The sequence below is a fragment of the Bufo gargarizans genome, chromosome 1, assembly GCF_014858855.1.
Source record: "Bufo gargarizans isolate SCDJY-AF-19 chromosome 1, ASM1485885v1, whole genome shotgun sequence".
NCBI lineage: Eukaryota > Metazoa > Chordata > Amphibia > Anura > Bufonidae > Bufo > Bufo gargarizans.
In genome coordinates this window covers 68,986,703-69,011,755 of record NC_058080.1, presented here as the reverse complement: position 1 = coordinate 69,011,755, position 25,053 = coordinate 68,986,703, and the positions used below count along the sequence as shown (strand labels likewise).

Sequence of the window (25,053 nt, the reverse complement as noted above, 5' to 3'; positions counted from 1 at the left end):
CATTCATTTCGTGGGGCCCAACCGAAATAGGCGAGCCAGCACTCGGCTATTTTCAGCAGTCCCATAGAAATGAACAGAGTGTGGCTGCGCATGCGCCCTCCACAACTTTCAGGGCTCCATTCTCTGTGTAGGTGCAGGTCGGACCCGCACCTATAAGACAATGGGGGCATATCCTAGCGATATGCCCTCTTGTCCGAGATGGGAAAGAAATTCAAATATACAAACATTTCCAGCAATTTTTATCCCTTGAAGGTGATTATCTTGCTAAGAAAACCCCTTCCCATATATTATGTTAGGCCAGGGATGCCCACCTGTGGCCCTTCCAGCATGATGGAAGTTGTAGTTTTGTAACAGCTGGAGGGTCGCAGGTTGGGCATCCCTGTGTAAGGCCATATGGGGTCATAAAAGGGGGGGCCCCTGCTCATGACCCCCCTCCCCCCACTCTGGCATACCCATTGCAGGTGTTACATGGACACATTTGTATGGTTAATTGGCATATAATTATATTGGCAGCTGAGTGGAAAATGTATGTGGCCTAATACATCTGAACACCAGGAATTAGAAAAGCCGACTACTTTTCAAAAAGGGGTTGTCTTTATAAGACAACCCCATAAAATCTCTTCTCTTGATCCTATGTTGTCTATTGCAATTAAAACTGAGAAACATGCGTAGATATTAAGGCGATGTTGCTGATGCTCCTTCTCCATTCCTGTGCTTGGCTGTAATGTACAATACTATGCAAACGTTTTAGGCAGGTGTGGAAAAGATGCTGGGAGGTAAGAAATGCTTTGGAAAATAGAAAGCAAAAGTGTTAACAGGTTATTTTTCTCAATTAACAAAAATGCAAACTGAATGAACAAGAGAGAAATCTGAATCCTAATCACTATTTGGCGTGACTGCCCTTTGCCTTCAAAACAGAATAAACTCTTCTAGGTAGACTCGCACACAGTTTTTGAAGGAACACATCAAGGAGATTGTTCCAAACATCTTGGAGAACTAACTACAGATTTTCTGTGGAAGTAGGCTTGCTCAAATCCTTCTGTCTCTTCACGTAATCCCAGACAGACTAGATGATGTTGACATCAAGGCTCTGTGGGGGTCGTACTATCACTTCCAGGACTCCTTGTTCTTCTTTATGCTGAAGATCATTCTTAATGACATTGGCTGTATGTTTGGGGAGGTTGTCCTGCTGCAGAATAAATTTGGAGCCAATTAGATGCTTCTATGACGGTATAGCATGATGAATAAGTATCTGCCTGTATTTCTCAGGATTGAGGAAATCACTAATCCTCATCAAATCCCTAACGCCATTTGCTGAAATGCAGCCCCAAACTTGCAAGGAACCTCCCTCATTATTGCACCGCTGTCCAGTCATTTGGTGAACAAACTGTTTTTTGTTAGAGCCAAATATTTCAAATTTTGACTCATTGGTCCAGATCACCTGCTGCACCTTTCTGCACCCCAGTTTCTATGCTTTCATGCATAGTTGAGTTGCTTAGCTTTGTTACCATGTCAAAAGGTATGGCTTTTTGGCCACAATTCTTCCATGAAGACCACTTCTGGCCAGACTCCTCTGAACATTTGTAGTGTACGGGAGAGTAATACCCCGTCACTACAGAAGGGTCACTTGGGTATTGTCGTTCCCCCTGTATTTTTGGGGAGGTTGGTATAGAATATCTTATAATGTCATGCTATGTATTTTCCTGTTACTGTGAAACGTGCATTTGCAGGCCGGCTAGGGTGTAGTTCCAGCTCTGAGTCACTAGAGGGAGCTAGGGAACCCTAGGTTATATAAGGCCCAGTCAGGAAGTAGTAGCAGGAGACAGACAGTGGGAGCAGAGGTCAGAAATGATCCTGTGTCTGAGAGAAGGCCAGGCTATGGGCCTGTGAGAGCAGAGCAGGCCTGAAGCCTGCCGACTAGGAGAGGGTAGTAAAGGCCCTGTAACCGGGTTCCGGATCCAAGGAAAAGGTTCCCCTCCTGAGTCATCATCCGTTTAGCTGAAGCAGCATAAGCAAGCCACCAGCCAAGACACAGATTACCACAGAGGCCGATCAGATAAAGCAAGAGGTACTCAAGATAACAGAGGAGGTACTAGATAAGGACAGCTTCAAGGGTACGCCAGATAAAGGGCATTAGACCTTGGAGGGAAAGTCACATGTGTCAGGACCAGTCAGGAATAGTGTGCAAGCCGCCTGTACTGCATCTCCTGCAATCAACACTCTGTATTATACATTGCTAAGACCGGCCATTCTGTAATTCCCAAGAACCACCTGTATCTTTATGGAAAACCAACCGTCTTTCATGGAACTGTGCTCTACCTGTGTCCATGTATTATCCTGACTGATATTCAGTAAAAGTTCCAGTTTTTGTTGGCTATCCTGTGCTTGCTTCATTCTTTTACCATACCCTACACGGCGTGTCACCGTTTAATTGACACTGGCGTCACGAACTGTTAAATACCTGCCTGTTCCAGTATTTGCCCCAATTGAAGACGACAGTGGATCCCAGGTTAGTGAGTCAATCTGCACTACAAAGCCCAGCATACACTACTGACCCCCTGGGACACTGCATCGCTCTTTTTGGCGTCACGAACAGGATCCGCATACTTCTGAAGTGCAGAGAAGTGTGAACTGTGTGCTTTAACTATTCCACCACCGTATTACAAAGACTGTAACCTTTATTCCTAATCTGTGGATTACAATTGTGCCTGGGAGGAATCGGATGCGCTGTACTGTGTTGCGCTACCCCCAGAGAGAAAAATCGTATTTGTGGACTGTGATTTATTGGACTTTTCATCATCCTGCTTGCTGTCAGTGAATTGCAGCATCAGGACATCTAAAATGGCCGCCGACGCCATGAGGCTTTTTACTGCGCCATCAGGATGTGCAGAGGCGCGAATATTTGGCGCCGAAACCTTCCAAGAAGAAGGAGGAGATTGCCCTGGAGCGCCACCCATCTTGAGGAGTGACGACGCGACTGACTACCCTGAAGAGTTACGCCTGGGAGGCGGGCCTCAGATGGAGGTAGACCGGCCCAGTGCGTGGGAGGAGTCAGTGTCAACGCTGCAACCAGGAAGAGGAGAGATGGCGTGTGCTGCAGAGCTAGAAGTCGAGACCACGTGCGAGTGGGGCGCCACTCCACCGGACTTTCCTGAGTTGGGGCCGTGGGACCCTCTAGCCTGGACGGCCACCCCCTGGGCCCAGGCCATGGACTTAAGTATCGCCCGACCTGAGTCCCCACCGATCCGTCGCCGGCACGCAGAATGGCCGGCTATTATGGAGGAGTTGAGAGCCGCGGTGGCGAAAAAGAACACCAGCCGGAAGAAGCGGTTTGAAGAAATGGCTAAGTCCATACAAGGAGACTCCTTTCCGGGTAAGCCCCAGCTAGAAAGGCGCCGCGGGATCGTGATGTCCTTTGATAAAGAGAAAGGCTACGGGTTTATCCAGGAGTTGGGGACTGGCCGGGACTTCTATGTAAACCGGCGATCGGTGAAGCGGCACTATCTCCCGGAGCATCTCCATAATTTAACTGTGGGAGAGATCGTTGAGTACACCCCCGCCGAAAGTCTAAGGGGTCCCTACGCCACCGCAGTGACTCGCCCGAAGGCGCCGGCTGAGAACTGGGACTCTGGGAAAGAGAGGTCAGAACCAGTTGAGACAGAGAGAACGCACGTGGAACAGGCCCGAACCACCCATCTGCATAGCCAGGCGTACCTCAGTCCCGACGTTTTCTGGGAGCCCATCGTGCTGCAGGGGCTGGAGGAGCGGTATCCCCCTCCGGATGCAGTGAGACGTGAGGAAGAGAAGGAGCGGCAGGACAGCTGCCGGCGAGCAGAGGAATGTGCTGAGGCCCGGCGCCAAGGAGCAGCTGCCATTGTTACCCCAGCGGTCACAGCCCCTGAACCTCCGGTAGCCCCGCTCACCTGCACTAAAGCTGAACTAGAGGCCCTACGCAAGAGGGTGTATTGGGTGGCGGACCTCGGCTGCGCAGGAGGCGTGCGGTGGTTTCCGTTTCCGAGGACGGAGGCCAAAATGGAGGCCGTGAAAGACAAGCCTCCCCCTCTAAAAATTGTCAGGGGAGACGGGTTCCAAATGTGGCCGGCCTTGCCAGAACAATTGCTGCAGGTTCCGTACGTCGATTCATCATCCGAGGAAGAACATGATACTCGTCTGTGAGTACTCCTGCCCTCATGTCCATCTCCTTAATGGCCGTTTTGTCCCTCCAGTTGGCAGAGCTGGTGAAGCTCGCTGCCAGTTACACACGGCCGGTGGCATCCTAGTTGAATAATGTGCCACTGTATACCACTGCTTCCAGCTGCCCTTGTTATGTTTGGGACATCCGGTCTGCTGCTATTATCCCAGTTGTGCCTTAAAGTGTTGCACCATTTTACCCCTTTTTACCCCCATTTCAGGTTGAAAAGACATTTTTATGTCAGCACTATTTTAAAGGGTAAGCAGGACTTGCCAGGATAACAAGGCCCTGGTATTGTCAGAGTCCTGTATTGTCATTTTATATATGTGCTGCTGACAGTATTTAATAACCGTTTTTTTTTATTCAAGTATATGTGCCCAGAGATGGACTTCCTATGTGCAAGCCTCTGAGAGGTTAATTTATTATGGACTTATTTATTGTCATGGACTATCCTGGTTCTTTCAACATCCGCTGTGCCAGGTCAGCGCCCCCGTTCCACTCACTATCCTGTGAAAAAGAGAACGACGCCCCTTGTCACCAGACTTCACCATTTCCGATTGGGTCTGATAAGAGTGTAATTGACATATATGTATGTATGCATGTGTCTTCCTCTATTTCAGGTCATGATTCCAGTTGGGCGGGCCCTGATGGAGTACGAGGTCGTACTCAGCTTAAAGCAGCGGGGTATGTAGTGTACGGGAGAGTAATACCCCGTCACTACAGAAGGGTCACTTGGGTATTGTCGTTCCCCCTGTATTTTTGGGGAGGTTGGTATAGAATATCTTATAATGTCATGCTATGTATTTTCCTGTTACTGTGAAACGTGCATTTGCAGGCCGGCTAGGGTGTAGTTCCAGCTCTGAGTCACTAGAGGGAGCTAGGGAACCCTAGGTTATATAAGGCCCAGTCAGGAAGTAGTAGCAGGAGACAGACAGTGGGAGCAGAGGTCAGAAATGATCCTGTGTCTGAGAGAAGGCCAGGCTATGGGCCTGTGAGAGCAGAGCAGGCCTGAAGCCTGCCGACTAGGAGAGGGTAGTAAAGGCCCTGTAACCGGGTTCCGGATCCAAGGAAAAGGTTCCCCTCCTGAGTCATCATCCGTTTAGCTGAAGCAGCATAAGCAAGCCACCAGCCAAGACACAGATTACCACAGAGGCCGATCAGATAAAGCAAGAGGTACTCAAGATAACAGAGGAGGTACTAGATAAGGACAGCTTCAAGGGTACGCCAGATAAAGGGCATTAGACCTTGGAGGGAAAGTCACATGTGTCAGGACCAGTCAGGAATAGTGTGCAAGCCGCCTGTACTGCATCTCCTGCAATCAACACTCTGTATTATACATTGCTAAGACCGGCCATTCTGTAATTCCCAAGAACCACCTGTATCTTTATGGAAAACCAACCGTCTTTCATGGAACTGTGCTCTACCTGTGTCCATGTATTATCCTGACTGATATTCAGTAAAAGTTCCAGTTTTTGTTGGCTATCCTGTGCTTGCTTCATTCTTTTACCATACCCTACACGGCGTGTCACCGTTTAATTGACACTGGCGTCACGAACTGTTAAATACCTGCCTGTTCCAGTATTTGCCCCAATTGAAGACGACAGTGGATCCCAGGTTAGTGAGTCAATCTGCACTACAAAGCCCAGCATACACTACTGACCCCCTGGGACACTGCACATTAGCTGGGTGTACCTGGGTCCCAACTGCCAGTTGTGAGCTGATGGCACTGCTGGACATCTTCAGATTCCAAAGAGAAGTAAGCATGATGTGTCTTGTAGCTGCTGCACTAAGTTTTCAGCAAATGGAGTTGGGAAATTGGTTAGGACTAGTGGTATACGTAATAGAGAGAAATACAGGCAGATCCATCACACAGTACCATCAGGAGAGCGTATGATTGGCTCCACATTTATTCTGCAACAGGACAATGATCCTAAACGTACGGCCAATGTCATCAAGAACTACCTTCAGCATAAAGCTTCATCCACCTAACTTTTTTTCCGTATTCAAGCAGCATTTTTTGTAGTCTGGTTGGGACCCATTCATTTCAAGGGGGCCCTAAAAAGCACACTGCGAAAGAATAGAACATGTCCTATTCTTGCAAAATATAGACAATAGGAGGGCACTCAATTATCTGGGACCACCAATGTAAAGTGACAATGACCACATTTACCATAAATCTAATATAAAAATTGGCATAAAACTATACATCCAAAAATAATACAAATGTGCCCAATTGGGCATAAAAATATGCATGGCGCAAACAAGCAGTGTGATGACTGCTGGTGCAGAATGTGGACTTGATCCCAGGTGGGCAATCCGAGTCCATACTCTGATTGCCCACCAGGGATCAAGTCCACATTCTGCACCAGCGGTCATCACACTGCTTGTTTGCGCCATGCATGTTTTTATGCCCAATTGGGCACATTTGTATTATTTTTGGATGTATAGTTTTATGCCAATTTTTATATTAGATTTACATTAAATGTGGTCATTGTCACTTTACATTGGTGGTCCCAGATAATTGAGTGCCATCCTATTGTTTATATTTTGCACTTTTCTCTCTGGATTCGGGTGGATCCGTGGAGTGAGCACCTTGTCTTTTGGGAGTGTTTGTCTGTTTTGCGGACAAGAATATGCATTTTGATAATCGGACCTGCGAAAATCGCAGGATGCACAAGGCCGGTATCTATATTTTGCGGTTCGGCTGCGGTTCGACGAGAGAGAAGGATCTGAGCAAGCCTACATCCACAGAAGAAGCCTCACTGCCAAGTTCCCTCAAAAAATGTGTGCAAGTGTTGTGAAGGCAAATGGTGGTCATAGAAAATCTTGAATGGATTTAGATTTCTCTAATTGATAACAATAACCTATTAACACTACTATTTCTGTTGGCATTCTTACTTTGCAGCATTTTTCCACACCTAAAACATTTGCACAGCAAGGTAACTCCCTGCAGAAGCAGTCTCCTCCCACTCCTGTCTGCAATAGGAGAGAAGGAACACAAAGACACACCATTTATAAGCCACGCCCCTTATAAGCCACACCCCTCAGCTATCTGTCAGCAGAAAATGGAAGGGTTCAGGAGGAAATTAACCACTTCGTTCTCTACAAGATTTCTCAAAGACTGCTTGTTTCGCGAACATGTAGAAAATCCTGCAGACTGACAAACCATGCGAGCATTTATGTCTAGGTTTGGTGCTCCTTATAGCTTTTTAGATGCATGCCATTTAACCAGCGGGTGTTCTAACCTTTGCAACTGAATTTTGAAGACAGATAAATGTATGTAAAGTGCGTCTTGTAGCATTCATTTCTCCAGTCAGTCGCTTCAGAGATTGATTTGCAAATCTCCATGGCAACTGAAATTCTGAATACATATCAGTCATTGATAAGCAATGTGCTGACTGCACAGTGGTTCCTTAGTCCTCACAGGGAAACCCAGTGATCTGATCAAAGGAGAGAAGGGAAGGATGGGGTGGGGGGGTGGTCTCAGTCACTCTTGACTGTGGTGATGAAAGAGTTAAACGGCCAGGGCTGGAAGTTCCCTCCATCTCGGCCGTAAGAGCAGGAGCTGGGCTAAGAACAAGAGCTGTCAGCAGCAGGAGGAGAACGGATCACTAAAATGCTAATCGCTCTAAAGCAGTGATACCATAAGATGTCGCTGCAGACTGAGAACCTGCACTGAAAGAGCGGCTATTAAAGGGTTAAAATGGCTACTGGAGACTAATTTCTAATTTGCAGCTAATGAGGTGATTAACTGACTGACATAAGGACATGCAGACCCCAGACCGGCCCCTCATGACCTAATTGTTGGTGGAAACAAGGATGATTCCTTAACCCTGAACACTAGAAGCTGACCATGAATACCCAATTCATTTTACAGAGCGCCACATCAGCGGCGTCATATACCGCCATCAGACAATACCTTTTCTACCAGATCTTGATTTTTCCTCAGAAGAAGCTGCTTCTCTTCCACCCACTTGGAATCCTGAGGAAGACAGAGGTAAAGTTCAAGAATAGATCAGGAATCCTGTCTCACCGCAAACATCCAATCCTTCTGCAGTTGTGAAGAACCATAAGGGATTGTACACCCAGCACTCCAGCTGTGGTGAAACTACCACTCCCAGCATGCTCCATTCATTTCTATGGAGTTCTGAACAGCCGAGCAAGTGTGCATCTTAGGAGTTGTAGTTTTACCACAGCTTGAGTGCCGGAGGTTAGCCTTCACAAAAGAAAGGACATGTTCTTTCACAGCGCGGCCGTGGCTTTAAGCCGCCGCTCCACAATTGTCAGCGCTGCCTCCCATTGAGATATATAGGAGGCAGAAAGGGCGTGGCCGTCAGCGGGTTCTCGGCAAAATTTCCGCTCAAAAAGCTGCCAAGTGAACTTCCCCTTACGCTGGGTTCAGACCTGAGCGTTCTGAAACGAGCGCTCTGTATGCGCGATTGTACGGGCGTTTACAATCGCGCATACAGAGACAGGGGTGCACACATTGTCGCGCGTTCCCGAATATCTATGTGCGGGAACGCGCGACAAACGCCCCAAAAAAAGCTCAAGCACTTGTTTGAGCGTCGGGCGTTTTACAGCGCGATCGTACGCGCTGTAAAACGCCCAGGTGAGAACCATTCCCATAGGGAATCATTGGTTCTTGCCTGTTGTGCGTTTTACAGCGCGTAGGAACACGCTGTAAAACGCTCAGGTGTGAACCCAGCCTTAGGACCAGTTTACAGGACGTTTTTTTGGGCGCTGTTTTCCATGCCAAAAATGCCTCCAATTTATTTCAATGGAGGGCAGAACTTAAAAAAAACAGTATGGAAAAAAGAATCAGCATGTTCTATTTTGGAGCACAATCCACGCTGATTCTGCCATTGAAATAAATGGGAAGCTCAAAAACCGCTCCTCGATCCTCAGCTTTGCCTCCCACTAAGGCCTCATGCACACGACAGTTGTTTTTTGCGTCCGCAAATTGTGTGTCCACCAAAAAAAAATGATGCGGCATCCATTTTTTTGGAAGGATACTTTTTTTGCACAGATCTCTTGTAATAAATGTCTATCCTTGTCTGCAAATGTGAAAAAAGTAGGACATGCATTATTTTTTTTGCTGAAGGGAAACACGGACAACGGACGCGGAACACAAACGGATGAACTATCAGCATTTTTTTGCTGACCCATTGAAATGAATGGGTCCCCATGCTATCCGCAAAAAAAACGGAACGGAGGCCGAGAAAAACAACTGTCGGCTGCCGGCGTGTTTTTGGCAGAATTTCGGCGCAGCTGTCAACACCAAAACTCCGCAGGTAAAACCCACTGTGTGAACAGTCCCTAAGGGTGAATTCATATGCAGCAGAATTGTTGCAGAAATTTATGCCACTGAAAACCACCCATACATGTGAATGGGGTTGTTATGGCGGCATGCACATAGATTTCCCCCAATATCAAACACTAAAACAGAAGAGGTAAAGAGGTAACAGATCTTCATTAAGGTAAGCAGATATTAATTAACTGACATTATATACTTTTGCTTTGTATGTGAATAGAGTACAAAACATGAAATAATGCATAATAAAGCAAAAAAAAAAAAAAAACACACAATGTTTTGTAAAGATTTCAGCACTGGTAGTATACATCATAAAGCTGTGGGTCGGGGAGAAGTTGTAATGGCACAACCCCGTTAAGTGTACCTCACCTCCATCACTCTCCTCAGCCAGCCCCCCCCCACCTCTCATAAATAATTGACTGGGTCAGGCTTCTAAATCTTCATCTCCCCTGGTCGTGAACGTTTGTGCTGTGCTACGCGTTTCTGCCAGGCCGAAAAGAAGTGTACTCCGCGTGTGCCATGGCTGATGGCGCAACATTTTAGGGCTGGGCAGAATGAAGATTCAGAAGTCTGGCCCTATCAGGGTGAGGATGGCAGAGCAAATCGGTGGAGCTAGGGTGCACTGAAGGGCTCAGGCCTGTCCTTGGTGCACTTAACTGCTCATTTGCATATAAAGGCACTGTTACAGTAAATTATGCTCACCAAGCCCTACCAACGTGCTTGATTTAATACAGAAATTCCTGGTGACAGACTCCCTTTAAGAATATACCCAACATGTGCCAATACAAACTTGCCATAACACCTAAAAATGTACCAATGTGTGCACCCTTATCCTAATGTACTATATATGAATATGAATCCATTTAGCTATGCATTGCCACATCCTTCTGAAACCCCTCTCTCGTATATACCCACCACATATTTGACATTTTTTTAATAATTTGCATTTGGCTACAGACTTGACATTTTGATCCCTCTAATTTCAACACAATTTTATGGCTATGGGGTCAGGAAGACCCTAGTAGAAACACTGATGGAACAGACTAGATAACTACACCGCAGTCTTAGTGCTGCTTCCCCATTTAGCTCTGCCCCCCACAGTCCTAGCTCTCCCCCCCCCCCCCATGTCCTTGTGCTGCCCCCCCCCCCCACAGTCCTAGCGCTGCCCCCCCCCCCCCCCACAGTCCTGGCGCTGCCCCCAAGTCTAGTACGCTCTACATAGGTGGATTATGTGTCACTTTTCAGACCACGGTGTATGTAGTTGGGTTTTAACTGCTTTTTCCTATAATCAGAAAACTGAAAATGGATGCAGACTGGCTTATTTTCGGAGGGTGTAATGTGTCTCTTCACAACACTAGGTCTTATGTAAGAGGAGAATCCGGCAGCCCGGCTGCTCTCATGTTTGTTTTCCAGTCTCATTATGTGGGGGCACAGACACCGAATAATAATGAGAATCCAATATAAGCCTTGTTTACCAGGATGAGGGTCAGATCTTTAGCTAAACCCTTGCAGACGCCTATTGAGGCCACAATGGAGAAGATGCTACTGCCATATTGCAACCCAACATACAGGGCAGTGTGAACCAGCTACTGACTGGTAAAACTTACACTGACAATATCATTATAGGATTACAAAAAAAAAAAAAAAAAAAAAAAAAAATTCATATCAATAGAAACTCAAATGTGGCAGAAAACTACCTCAAAGGCCTCATGCACATTGCGGTAGTTTCGGTTCAAAGAAGATCCGCATTTTTTGATGATTGCGGACAAGAATAGGATTTTTCTTTAGAAGGGGGGAGATGGCATGCTTACAGCCAGGATCCACGATCTATGGACTGCAAAACACTTACTGCCGTGTGCATGTATAGTGGCCGCTAGGGTGGATGTCCGGACTAAAACCACCTCTGAGCAGAGGATGAAGCTGCTGAGTGCCTGCTGTTTTACACAGCAGACACCCGGAGGCATTGCCCAAGATCAATTGTGACCACAGCATTTGAGCAATGACATCCTGGGGGCACTGTGCTCCCGGGGCCCTCCACCACGGTAAGACTAAGGGAACCGTTCCTTTGCTGTGGCAACCTCTGGCCTTCTCAAGGCTTCCAGACCTGCCACCGTGACGTTCCTGCCTGTGGCAGGGCTCCATAGGAACACAGTAAATCTCCCCTAGCTTGCAATGCTAAATCATTGCAGTCTAGGGGAGAAGCTATCTGACAATGGCATGTTAAAGTCACCTAGAGGGACTCAAAATAAGTAGGGGGAAAAAAAGTTGGAAAGTTTTAAAAAAGTGGAAAAAAAAATACAAATGCACATCAACCCCTTTCCCCAAATTAAAAATAAACAATTAATAAAAAAGGAAGATTATTATCATGCCCCAATATGCCTGAACTATTATAGACACGTTGTTCCCATACAGTGAGCGCCGTAATGAGAAAATATAAATCAAAAGACAGATTTGCCATTTTTTTGTCACTTCATCTCCCCTCAAAAAACTAATAAAAAGCGATAGAACAGTCATACACGATGCCAAATAGAATCAAAGCTACAGATTGTCTTGCAATAAATGAGTCCTCACACAGCTCTGTAGACATAACTATAAAAAGGTGATGAAGGTCATACAGTCCTGATCAAAAGTTAAGACCACTTGAAAAATGGCAAAAAAATCATATTTTACATTGTTGGATCTTAACAAGGTTCCAAGTAGAGCTTCAACATGCAACAAGAAGAAATGGGAGTGAGACAAAACATTTTTTGAGCATTCAATTAATTGAAAATAACGATTAAACTGAAACAGGCTGTTTTTCAGCTGATCCAAATTTTAGGACCACATGCCTTTAAAAGGCCAAATCTGTGCAAAGATGTGGCTTCATTGTCATTTTCTGTCAGGTAGTCACACGTTGTGATGGCAAAGGCAAAAAAACTCTCCCTTTTTGAACGTGGTCGGGTTGTTGAACTGCATAAGCAGGGTCTCTCACAGTGCACCATCGCTGCTGAGGTGGGACGCAGTAAGACAGTCATTTGGAATTTCTTAAATGATCCTGAGGGTTATGGAACAAAAAAGTCAAGTGGAAGACCCAAAAAAATTTCATCAGCACTGAGCCGGAGGATCCAATTGGCTGTCCGTCAAGACACTGGACGATCCTCGACCCAAATTAAGGCCCTTACTGGTGCTGACTGCAGCCCCATAACCATCAGACGGCATCTGAGACTGAAGGGCTTCAAAAACAAAAAAAATCTTCAAAGACCTCGTCTCCTTGAATGCCACAGAACTGCTTGTTTGGACTTTGCAAGAGAGCACCAAACATGGGACATTCAAAGGTGGAAGAAAGTTTTATTCTCTGATGAGAAAATTTAACCTTGATGGTCCTGATGGTTTCCAACGTTACTGGCATGACAAGCAGATCCCACCAGAGATGTTTTCTACGCGCCACAGTGGAGGGGGCGCCATAATGGTCTGGGGTGCTTTTTCCTTCAGTGGAACAATGGAGCTTCAGGAAGTGCAGGAGTGTCAAACGTCCAGATGTTGCAGAGAGCATTCCTCATGACTGAGGGCCCTTGTCAGTGTGGTAACGACTTAGTTTTTCAACAGGACAACGCTACAGTACACAATGCCCGCAGGACAAGGGACTTCTTCCAGGAGAATAACTTCATTCTTTTGGCCCATACCGCGTGTTCCCCTGATCTAAATCCAATTGAGAACCTTTGGGGATGGATGGCAACGGAAGTTTACAAAAATGGACAACAGTTCCAGACAGTAGATGGCCTTCGTGCGGCCGTCTTCACCTCATGGAAACGCTTGCATCAAGCATGCCGAAACTAATTTTTTTAGTGTTCAACAATAACGGCGGAGCTACTCATTACTGAGTTTGGAAGTTGGATTTCAGTTGTTTTTTTTTTGGGGGGGGGGGGGGTGTTTAGTTTTATTTTGGAGGTGTGGTCCTAAACTTTTGATCAGTTGAAAAACAGCCTGTTTCAGTTTATTCGTTGTTTTCATTAAATTGAATGCTCACTCCCATTTCTTCTTGAAGATCCAGCCATGCTAAATATTATTTTTTGCCATTTTTCAAGTGGTCTTAAACTTTTGATCAGGACTGTAATATGGCGATGCAAGAGAAAAAAAAAAATGTTATTGTGCTGATCCAGAGAATGAAGATAACAGGTCAGTTGTACTGCATAGGCAACGGCATAAAATTAAACGTATTAAACTGTGGTGGAATTGCGTTTTTTTTTCTCAATTCCAATTGGATTTTTTTTAAATAATAACAATAATCATCTTTCCACATATAGCGCCAACATATTCCGCAGCGCTTTACAATTCAGTTCATGTACAGTCATGAATAGCATAGCAACAGACAAGTCAATAATTAGAACAAGAGGAATGAGGACCCTGCTTGCAAGAGCTTACAATCTAGGAGAAGACAGGGGCGACACAAAAGGTAAAAGTGCTTGTTTTGTACAATGGTTCAGCCATCTTGGGAAAATAGGGCAGTAGATCTAAAGTTTCATGAGCCGGTCATCAGCCGATATCTGTAGTGCTTTTGGGTGCGGTGAAGAGATGGTGGAGGATCAGGTTCAGTAAATGATAAATGGACTATATATGGAGTGGAGTTAGATCGGGGATGTGATAGGCCACCCGAAAAAGATGTTTTTTTGGAAGCACCTAAAACTGTGTATATTGTGATTCTTGGGGTAGGGCATTCCAAAAAACTCGTGCAGCTCGGGAGAAATCTTGAAGGCGGGAGTAAAGGCTGTTTCACACGAGCGGATGCTGTGCGTGTCATCCGCAGCGTGAATGACAGCCAAGCCCCGCTCTGGACAGCAGAGACACGGAGCATTAACATGATTGATAATTCTTTTTGCCTCTCTGTGATCTTTTTACTACAAAATAACGGTGACAACTTTATCTCACTGTGATTTTGTAGTAAAAAGATCACAGAGAGGCAAAGAGAATTATCAGTCATGTTACTGCTCCGTGTCTCTGCTGTCCGGAACAGGGCTTGGCTCTCATTCACGCTGCGGATGACACGCACAGCATCCGCTCGTGTGAAACAGCCCTAAGAGGTTTGGATTATGGTGGATGTCAGTCATAAATCATTTGCAGAATGTAGAGCATGGGTAGGGTGGTAGACAGAGACAGTGGCATAACGTGGGTTGCCAGCACCCGGGGCAAGCCAAGTATTGCACCCCCCCAACCTGTGGCCACGCCCCTTTTTACAGATAATGCAGTAGATATCACTTGCAGTCCTATGTAACACCACAGATAACACAGTAATAACTCTCTGAGTACAGATAACGTAGTAGATGGGTGTGAGCCCCCAGAATTCAGAACACGCACAGTGTGACCTGAAGTCTGGGGCCAGGCTGCTACATTGTGGGCCAAATTCTATATCCACCCTCCCATCACTACAGAACATACAGGGCAATACAGCGCCCCATACCTCTTACATCCAGTGACGTCTCCTTTGATGTAGATGTTCTCTTTCCTCATCTTCTCCTTTCAGACCTTCAGACCAAACCACCAGTTTTCAGCCATTTCTCGTCTCTGCAGTTTGACAAAAAAAAATTAAATCTTAGTTTACTACTTTTCCATCATCCTCCCATCTTCTGGACAAATCATCCTACCACCCCCAATACTGTGCCGTTCGTTGTGCTCCAAAATACTATACTGCAGAAAAAGATAAACCCCCTGATAATACTAGTACCACACAGATAATGCCCCCTTCAATATTTATTGGCACACACTGCCCTAAAATAACTGTGCCCAGCAAATAGTGCCCCTGACACTAATAGTGTAAACACAACATCCCCCAAATATGATTGTGGTAAGCCGATACTGTGCCAAGGTGCCCCCACAGTAATAGTGCTCCCAAAATACCCACCAATAGGAATAATTCTCTGCTAGAGCACACATGGTAGTAATAGTGCTCCTACAGTGCCCCAGAAGTAATATTGCCCCCATAGTGCCCATACTAGTAATCATGTTCCCCATAGACCCCTAGTAGTAATAATTCTCCTTATAATGTGACAGTACAAAAAAATGCTTCATTATAATGAGTGCTAGTGCAAAAAATACCCCCTTTTAATGCCCCCAGTTGAGCTAATGTCCCATAGTGCCCCCATAATGTGCCAGTATAAAATACCCCTATATAGTGCCCCCCATAATGAACCAGTATAAAAGGCCCCATATATAGTGCCCCAGTAGATGCCCTCACTGTCCCCCATAATTTGCAAGTATAAAATACCCCTTCTCAGTGCCCCCGTAGATGACCGTATAGTACTCCTCTCCCCCCTTCCCCATAGTACCCACCATGATGTGTCCCAGTATAAAATGCCCCTATACAAAGCCCCCCATATAAAATACCCCTTCTTTGTGGCCTCAGTAGAAGCCCCCAATATAGTGTTCCTCTCCCACCCTGTCCCCACAGTGCCCCCCATATAAAATACCCCTTCTTTGTAGATGCCCCTATAGTGCCCCCCAATAATGTGCCAGAAAGAAGTGCCCCCACAGAGCCCCCCAATAATGTGCCCTCATAGATGCCCCCCAATAATATGCCAATAAGAAGTGCCCCCCAATCATGTGCCAGTAAGAAGTGCCCCCCCCATAGATGCCCCCCCAATCATGTGTCAGTAACAAGTGCCCCATAGCGCTCCTCTCCGTATTGTACCATATGAAAAAAATAAACACTTATACTTACCTCCATCAGACTGGCAAGCGATGCGATGCAGGCCTCTTCCGGCCTATGTCCTGTGCTGTACGGCTCAGGTGGCTCGATGACTTCATTCAGAGGAACGGGGAAGGGAGACGCCTCTCCCTCCCCTGCCCTAGCACATCTATCTGTATCGCTGTCCTGAGGACGGCGATACAGATAACTATGGAGATAAGCGCTTCCACAATGGAAGCGCTCATCTCCCTGTTCCCTGCTGCCGCCCCCCACTTGTCACCAGGGCCTTGCCGCCTGAGGCGATCGCCTCACCTCGCCTAATTTGCAGTGCTGCTCTGTTGGCGCCCCCTGCAGTTTTGCACACGGGGCAATGGCCCCCCCACGCTACGCCACTGGACAGAGATGAGGAAAGAGATGTAGGTGGGTGCAGTACTGTGGAGAACTTTGTGGGTGAGAACGAGCAGTTTAAATTGGATTCTATACTGTATATGAACTAATGCAATGACTGGCACAGAGTGGAGGCATAGGAGTAGTGGTAAGACTGATAGATCAGCCTGGCTGCTGCATTAAAGGGGTTGTCCCACAAAAAATATTCTACAGTTTTCAAACCAGCACATGGATCTGAATAATTTTGTAATTGCAAATAAAAATTTTGCCTGAGTTGTTCAATAAAATGTATCTGTATAGCGCCACCTGTGTTTGTTTTTTTCCTTATTTCTTTGACCTGCTCACTGAGAAGGCCGCACATGCTCAGTTTCATCCTTCAACTGCCTCCTGAGCTGTGATAGGGAGAGCTGAGACACGCCCCCTGAGCTGTGATACGGCGAGCTGAGACAAGCCTCCTGAGCTGTGATAGGGAGAGCTGAGACACACCTCCTGAGCTGTGATAGGGAGAGCTGAGACACACCTCCTGAGCTGTGATAGGGAGAGTGGAGACACGCCTCCTGAGCTGCAGCAGAAAAGACACTCCCCTTTAGCTGCCAGCTTGGTATAAATCTAGCAGAGCAATGAATGGGGAGATCTCTGGATCCATGTGAGGTACAGGGCTGGTTCTAGCTTTGTTAGAAAGAGATTGTACTATATGATGGCCGATTTTCATTTTTTACATTAATCGTGGGACAAACCATTTAAAGGGGTTCTCCAGGAATTGAAGGGGTTGTCCCATCTCAATGGGGGCATATTGCTAGGATATGCCCCCATTGTCTGATAGGTGGGGCCCCACCGCTGAGACCCACACCTATATCGAGAACGGGCCCCGCAAGTGAAGAAGGGCGCACTGCGCATGCGCAGCCGCCCTTCATTCATTTCTATGGGGCCGCCAAAAATAGCAGAGCGAGGGCTTGGCCATTTCCGCCGGCCCTATAGAAATGAATGGGAGCCTGGGCCGCGCATGCGCGGTACGCTCCCATTCACTTCTATGGAAGCAGGGCTTGGTGGAGGACGGACCCCGGGAAATCTGGGGTCCTCCAGCCACAGCTCTCCCCGCTCCGTTCTCGTTATAAGTGCATCAGACAATGGGGGCATATCCTAGCGATATGCCCCCATTGTCTGAGATGGGAATACCCATTTAAGAAAATGAAAATACTTAAAGGGAACCTGTCACCTGGATTTGATGTATAGAGCTGAGGACATGGGTTGCTAGATGGCTGCTAGCACATCCGCAATACCCAGTCCCCATAGCTCTGTGTGCTTTTATTGTGTAAAAAAAACAGATTTGATACATATGCAAATTAACCTGAGAGGAGTCCTGTACGTGAGATGAGTCAGGGACAGGACTCATCTCAGGTTAATTTGCATATGTATCAAATCAGTTTTTTTACACAATAAAAGCACACAGAGCTATGGGGACTGGGTATTGCGGATGTGCTAGCGGCCATCTAGCAATCCATGTCCTCAGCTCTATACACAAAATCCCGGTGACAGGTTCCCTTTAATTACTTTATTATGAATATATTCTGAAATACCTTTCATTATATATAATGGCTCGTTTTGTCTGGGAAGCAGTCATCAGGGGGGAAAAAATGGCCGCTGTCCCATCAGTTCACACAAAACCTGTCTTGATCACACATGAGGACAAGTTACTTTACAACACTGAGGTAAAGAGCTGCCTCATCCTCTTCCTCCTCTCTGCTTGTCAGGGATTATGATCCTGAATACAGATGATACAAACTTTAGCTGAATCTCTGGGGAATTTAGTTCATGAGGAGACATGAAGTACAGAGAGGACGGACAGGACAGACTGTGGAAATGTGTTGCTGTGGCAATGGAGACTGTATACAAGTGTTGCTGCTCATTAGCCACACCTCACCCCAGGGGCGTTGCTAAGTTAAAACATTTGGGGCCTGCGCCCCTGATGTTTTGTCTCAGGCCCTGAATGTACTGCCTGCCAGATAGATCCAACTGTATTGCCCTCCTCAGGACAGCAATACAATTGAATCTAATGCCCTGCAAGAGCTGAAGGAACAGTGGTGACATCACAGGTCATGTGATCAAACCTAAATGCAGTAGCTTAAAAGGTCCTGCGATGATGTCACAATCATGTGTGTCACAATCATGTGACCAGTGCAGGAGAGGACGGCTCAGCAGTGAAAAGAATCCCTGGGAAGAAGTTGTGGTGAGGTCTGTACATGAGGAAAGGTAAGTGAAGGGAGAGGCAGAGCAATGCTGGGAGTTGTAGTTATTTAACTGGGACTTATGTGAGGGCCGAAGTGAGAGAAGTTATTTATATGAGACAGTGGGGTGGAGTGATGTTATTTACATGGGACTGAAAGTTGAGGGGGTGATGTTATTTACATGGGAATGCATGTTGAAGGTGGCTGGGTGAGGTTATTTACATGGGACTAAAAGTTGAAGGCGACTGTGGGAGGGAGTAATATTATTTACATGGGACTGAATGTTGAGGTGTAATGTTATTTACATAGGACTGCATGTTGGAGGTGCCTGCGAAGGGGGTGATTTTATTTATATGGGACTGTATGTTGAAGGTGTCTGGGAGAGAGAGTAATGTTATTTACATGGGACAGAATATTGAGGAGGTGATGTTATTTACATAGGACTGTATGCTGAAGGCGGCTGGAAAGGGGGTGATGTTATTTACGTGGGACTGTATTTTGGAGGGGGCTGGAGAGATGGTGTGATGGTATTTACATGGGACTGTATTTTGGAGGGGGCTGTAGATAGAGAGGGATGTTATTTACATGGGACTGTATATTGAGGGGGCTGGTGTGATGATTATTACATGGGACTCTATGGCGGAGGAGGGAAAAATGTTATTTACATTGGACTGTTTGGTGGAGGTGCTGAGGAATTATAATTTCTGAGGACATTAAAGGGAGAAATATAACTACAGGGGGCACTGCAGGGGGCATTATAAATACTGGGGGCACTGTAGAGGCATTATAACAGTAGGTGGCACTATAAATACTGAGGCACTTCAGGGTGAGCATTATAACAGTAGGGGGCATTATAAATACTGGGGGCATTTTAAATGCAGCGAACATTAGGCATTCTCATTACTACTGGGGGCTCTATAGGAGAGTCTTATAGATCCGCCTTATTTCTACTAGGAGCACTATGGGGGCCTTATTACTACTGAGGGGGTCAGTAGAGAGCTTTATTACCACTGGGGAACAATAGGGGGGCTTATTTCTACTGGGGGCACTGTAGGGGCAGTATTACTAATGAGACCATTGTAACTTAAAGGGGTATGCCAAGATAGGCCTTCAATATATAATCAGTGAGGGTTGCGGAATCTGCGGGCATGTGGAGTGTAGAAGAAACCCTGTTGATCTGATATTGATGGCCTCTCCTAAGGATAGATATTAAATTAACCACAGGTGTATAATGGTCACTAATGATGACCAAATAATAAAATAAATGGGTACTCAATTGTAAATACAAAAAAAAAACAGAACTGGTGGATAACCTCAAATAGGACTTAACTTTTAATATAACATTAAAAATACCCAAAAGGGTCGCTCGCTACAGTACAAGACACTCAAATGGTGAAAAAGTACAAAATTCCTATATGTAGTGCCAAAAAACCTGAACGGGAGCAAAGGGATGGGAGGGGAAGGGAGACTGGGTCTCTTTCTCCTATTGATCCCTCCCTATACACCTCCTAAGTTGTCCCTACGCTGCGCCATGTGACTGCCCAGTTTCGTCAGAGAAGGGAGCAAGGGAGGGAACTATGTTGGCACACTAAGGGATATACTATAAATGAGCCCACAATAGCAAGCAAAATACAGCTATATCCCAAAAACACACTGCCTGACTTGTTTCATTGGCCTAGGGCCAATTCATCAGGGGACTTGACTAGATGAAGTACAGCACTACAAAGTAGCCAATACATGAAGTGCACAAAGCAAAATAGTCAAGAGATAAAGTGCAAACAGCAGCCAAAACTTAGCTTAGCAGCAGCGGCAGAGGCTCCATCTGATCTAACTGATGGAGTGTTTCATCCTCCTAGCACAGCCCTCTAAGTTTCTTTGAAGCTGATAGTCGTCCAGCCGGGCTTGTGGCAGGATAAGCCATAAATATTAAAATCTTGGCTATAAGGCTATGACACTATAGAAAACTAGTAATTGGTTCCAAAGTCCTCAAAATATAATCTCAAAATAAGAAAAAAATGAATAAAGAAAAACAATTGGATTATTCATAAAGATATTGCAAAACTTTCAATATAAAAAATGAGTAATAAGAAAAATAATAAAAGCTGTAAGCCACTTTCTAGGTAGAGGACAGGAGCTTCTTCAGGGTCACGTACAGTACACACGTACCAGAAATATAACACGAAGACGCCCTCGGGTTGCCTGATACAGGTGAAGAGCAGAACTTCAGAGTGGATAGGCGCCACTAGACAGCCAGTCAGTGCAGGCATTTTAGTAAAACAAGTGTTTTACCAGTGAATTACCAGCATTGATCGGCTGCACCTTCCAAGCAATGGCATAAGCCATCTATCCAGGCTGTCCATGGCATTGAAGGCACCGCTTTTTGAATGGAGGTTGAGAAGGTTGTATCCTGAGGCCATTGTAACGTCAGGGATCACTGTAACGTATCTGGGCATTCTGAGTTAAAGGTCCATCAATTAGCAAGAGCATCACTCTCTCTTTCTGGATAGATCATCAGCATCTGATCGGCGGGGGTCCAACACCCGGGACCCCCGCTGATCAGCTATTTGAGAAGGCAGCGGCGCTCCAGCAGCGCCGCGGCCTTCTCACTGTTTACTGCAGGCCCAGTGACGTCACGACTAGTATCACTGGCCTGGGCGGGGCTAAGCTCCATTCAAGTGAACAGAGTTTAGCCCCGCCCAGGCCCATGATACTAGTTGTGATGTCACTGGGCCAGCGGTAAACAGTGAGAAGGCCGCGGCGCTCCTGGAGCGCCGCTGCCTTCTCAAACAACTGATTGACGGGGGTCCCGGGTGTCGGACCCCCGCCGATCAGATGCTGATGATCTATCCAGAGGATAGATCATCAGTTAAAACAAACTGTAGAACCCCTTTAAGGGGAATGTATCACCAGAAAATGACCTATTGTTTAAATCCTGATTTTATATTAAACATTTTTCTTAAGAATTATTGGCGATATTACACAGGCTGATACACAGTATATATACACACACCATGGGAGTCATTTATTATACTAAAATATGCCTATATTAGGCGTATTTCAGGCACAGATGGAGGCTCAGCGGTTAGTTGCGACTTCGCTCATGCCGGTCTAAAATTGTGGGCGTGGAGTGGGCGGCCCGTCTCATTTACCGTTTTCTAAGCTTGTTTCAGGCGTATAAGCTGTCTTACATTTGGAGAGGCTGGAGACTCTTCATAACTTTGCCTGAACCACCGCCTGCTATAGGGCTTTATTAAGATTAGTGTCTTAGATGCCAGTCTTAATAAATGTGCCCCCATTTATTTCATAAACACCCCCAAAATCTGCAATTTTCACACCCCGACACTCAAAGAATGCATGTCCACAATACGGCAATCAGAAAAAAAGAAAGGAAGAGAAGAGGGGGAAAAAAAAGAATGGAAATAGAGAAAAAGAATAGGATTTATTATAAGATGTTAACTAGAATAAGAAAATAGTTTATTATTATATTTCTTATTCCCTATAAATCAGAAAAAAGTACAAAATGATCAGGGAGAACCACTCTGCAGACTACTAGGTACAATCTTTCTGGAACATGCTCTGTGCATACAAAGGTTTATAAAATACAGATTTTCAGTAGTCGTCATTTTGACTAAGGGTACTTTCACACTTGCGTTGTGAAGATCCGGCAGGCAGTTCCGTCCCTGGAACTGCCTGCCGGATCCGGAAATCCGTGTGCAAACAGATAGCATTTGTAGACGGATCCGGATGCAGATCAGTCTAACAAATACATTGAAACACCGTATCCGCCTCTCCAGTGTAATCCGGAAAAAATTGATCCAGTAATTATTAATTTTTTTGCATTTTTAAAGGTATGCGCATGCGCAGACTGGAAAACCGGATACGTTTTGCCGCAACACTTGGTGCCAGATCCGGCATTAACGCATTTAAATGGAAAATAATGCAAGTGTTCCGGAATTTTGGACGGAGAGAAGAGAGACTGAACTGAAGACATCCTGATGCATCCTGAGCGGATTGCTCTCCATTCAGAATGCATGCGGATAAGACTGATCAGTTATTTTCCCGGTATTGAGCCCCTAGGACGGAACTCAGCGCCGGAAAAGAAAAAACGCAAGTGTGAAAGTGCCCTAATAATCCTTCATGAAAATAAACAAGATTCCTACAAATACTTTGCCCACCACCAAGATACAAGGCTGAAAACGATAGTGCAAAGAAGTGCAGACACAGGCTTATCCAGAGAGGCTTTTCCGGCCGTTACCTGTCCTCTAACACATAGAGAGTTTTCCAAGTCTTCGATCTTGGCTTGGCACCTCAGTAGGTCGGCTTGTAACTGTTCCCGGGACTGTGGAGGACAAAAAACAATTATTATACGGTGTACAAAGGACATGTCCTATCTTTTGCTATATTTTGTGGATCACAAACCCATTTAAGTCTATAGATCGGCACCACAATACAGGATTCACCAGCACAGGCAAGGAGCCCTGATGGTCGTGTGAATGAGCCCTTAGTCAGAGGTGGAAGGCTGGTGAAATTGTTGGGTTCTGATCAGTTTTCCTGGCAGCCCGGGCCCTGATCAGGGGGTGGATTGGCCATAGAACCTACAGGGAAACTTTAGGTGGCTAATTCCCAGGGGGCCACCTGAGCCCTCCTCACAGCTACCAGTCTGAGAAGTAATGGTCCTACTGTTATTTAATGCTGGGAGTGTCAAGCACTTATTTACTTGGCCGGCGGCCACAGTTGTGCTCTTGACTCCTGAATTCAATGGTATTATAATCCTGAGGCAACCGACGCTGGCCAACACAGAAGCAAATTTGGGGGACATATATTTTGTGCTGCTGAGGAATTATTTTGCAATGCACTGTGATATTTGTGTTCTGCTGGGGAAGTATATTGTACCGCTATGTGGTATTTGGCTCTGCTGGGGCGGTATTTTGTGCCACAACATGGTATTCCTGACTCCACCTACTTGTGCTAACCCTGCCTTCTCTCAATTTGGACCCGTCAACAACATGGGGCCACTTTTAGTTTTTGCTTTTTTTCCAGGGCCACTTTAAGCTTTCTAGTCTGCGCCTGGCCCTTTACAAAGGCTCCCAGGCCTGCCACTGTAATCTTCCTATTAAGCCTTGTCTGTAACCAAACCATTAAAATATAAAAGTATTCATCCTGTACGGTGAACACCATAAAAAAAAAAAAAAAAATATCTCCATTTTTGTCACCTCACCCACCCAAAAAAAAAAATTGAATAAAAAGTGATCAAAAAGTCAAAATGGTATCAATAAAAACTACAGTTCACCCTGCGGGAAAAAAAAACTCTTACCCAGCTTTGTACATGGAAATATAAAAAAACTTATGCAAGACAAAAAATGTCAACACAAAAGCAAATTTTTCCTTTTTTTTTCAGTAGTAAAGCACAAGAAAAACTATAAATTTAGCCTTGACGTAACTGTAAGACACACAGAATATAGAAGACAGAAACCAAAAAACAAAAAAATATAGTGGCAATTCTGGAGGAGCTGCTCAGCCCCTGACACAGTGGCATGTCTTTAATTAGGGGGAGCAGCCCGACCGCATGTGGACCGCAGTGATCGACTGACCCCAGCAAAATATGCATACAATGGAGGATGTCGGCGCGGTCCACATGCACCACAAGAGCAAACTACACGGAATGTAGCAATCATATGAAACACAGAGAAAGAATGCACCAAACAGATGTCACCCCCAGACCGTGTTCACACCATAGTTAGAGCAGCGGTCAGGACCCCTTGCCATGCTGAGAACCATGACGTGGTGCATGATGGGCTCCGATATCTCCATTACTGGAACATATTGGCAAAAGTCTCAGCTTTTAATACCTTCATTTGTGTCTTGCCAGCATAGTCAGTGTTACATCTGTTTGGTGCATTCTTTCTCTGTGTTTCACACAGAATATAATAGGCAACATGTTCGTTTTAACAAACTCCGCTCTGATCCTTCATTGCGCTTGGTGCTCGTCTTTAGGGAGCAGTGAGAGAAGAAAGCTGTCCATTTTGATGGCTTGAATATAAATGAAAGTTACCCTGGCTTCTCTTTCTGCGTCCAGCGTCCCTCCCACTTGCTCTTGCAGTAAGGCGTACGCTCTCTGCAGGGCCTGGTACTCTCGGGTCAGCTGACGAAATCTTAAATCAGCTTCCTCCTTAGGAGTGCTCTTCAGGGGGAATGAGAAAATAGAGCCAATCATCATTAAATATAAATCATACAAAATATCTGCACAAGAAATGTATAATGCGTCACAGTCTCAAAACGT

General features: G+C 45.7%; 1 protein-coding gene across 4 annotated transcripts in view; it reads right to left on the bottom strand.

The window, feature by feature from the left end:
- The window catches only part of JAKMIP1 (janus kinase and microtubule interacting protein 1), a 184,414-nt gene that overhangs the window by 32,678 nt on the left and 126,683 nt on the right, over positions 1 to 25,053 (bottom strand). For all 4 annotated transcript variants that reach the window (XM_044282079.1, XM_044282239.1, XM_044282315.1 and 1 more), the window contains exons 10-12: positions 24,826 to 24,954; positions 23,029 to 23,112; positions 8,112 to 8,174 (exon numbers count right to left, since the gene is read on the bottom strand). In XM_044282079.1, the coding sequence (XP_044138014.1) occupies positions 8,112 to 8,174; positions 23,029 to 23,112; positions 24,826 to 24,954 (276 nt within the window). The remainder of the gene's footprint in view (positions 1 to 8,111; positions 8,175 to 23,028; positions 23,113 to 24,825; positions 24,955 to 25,053) is intronic.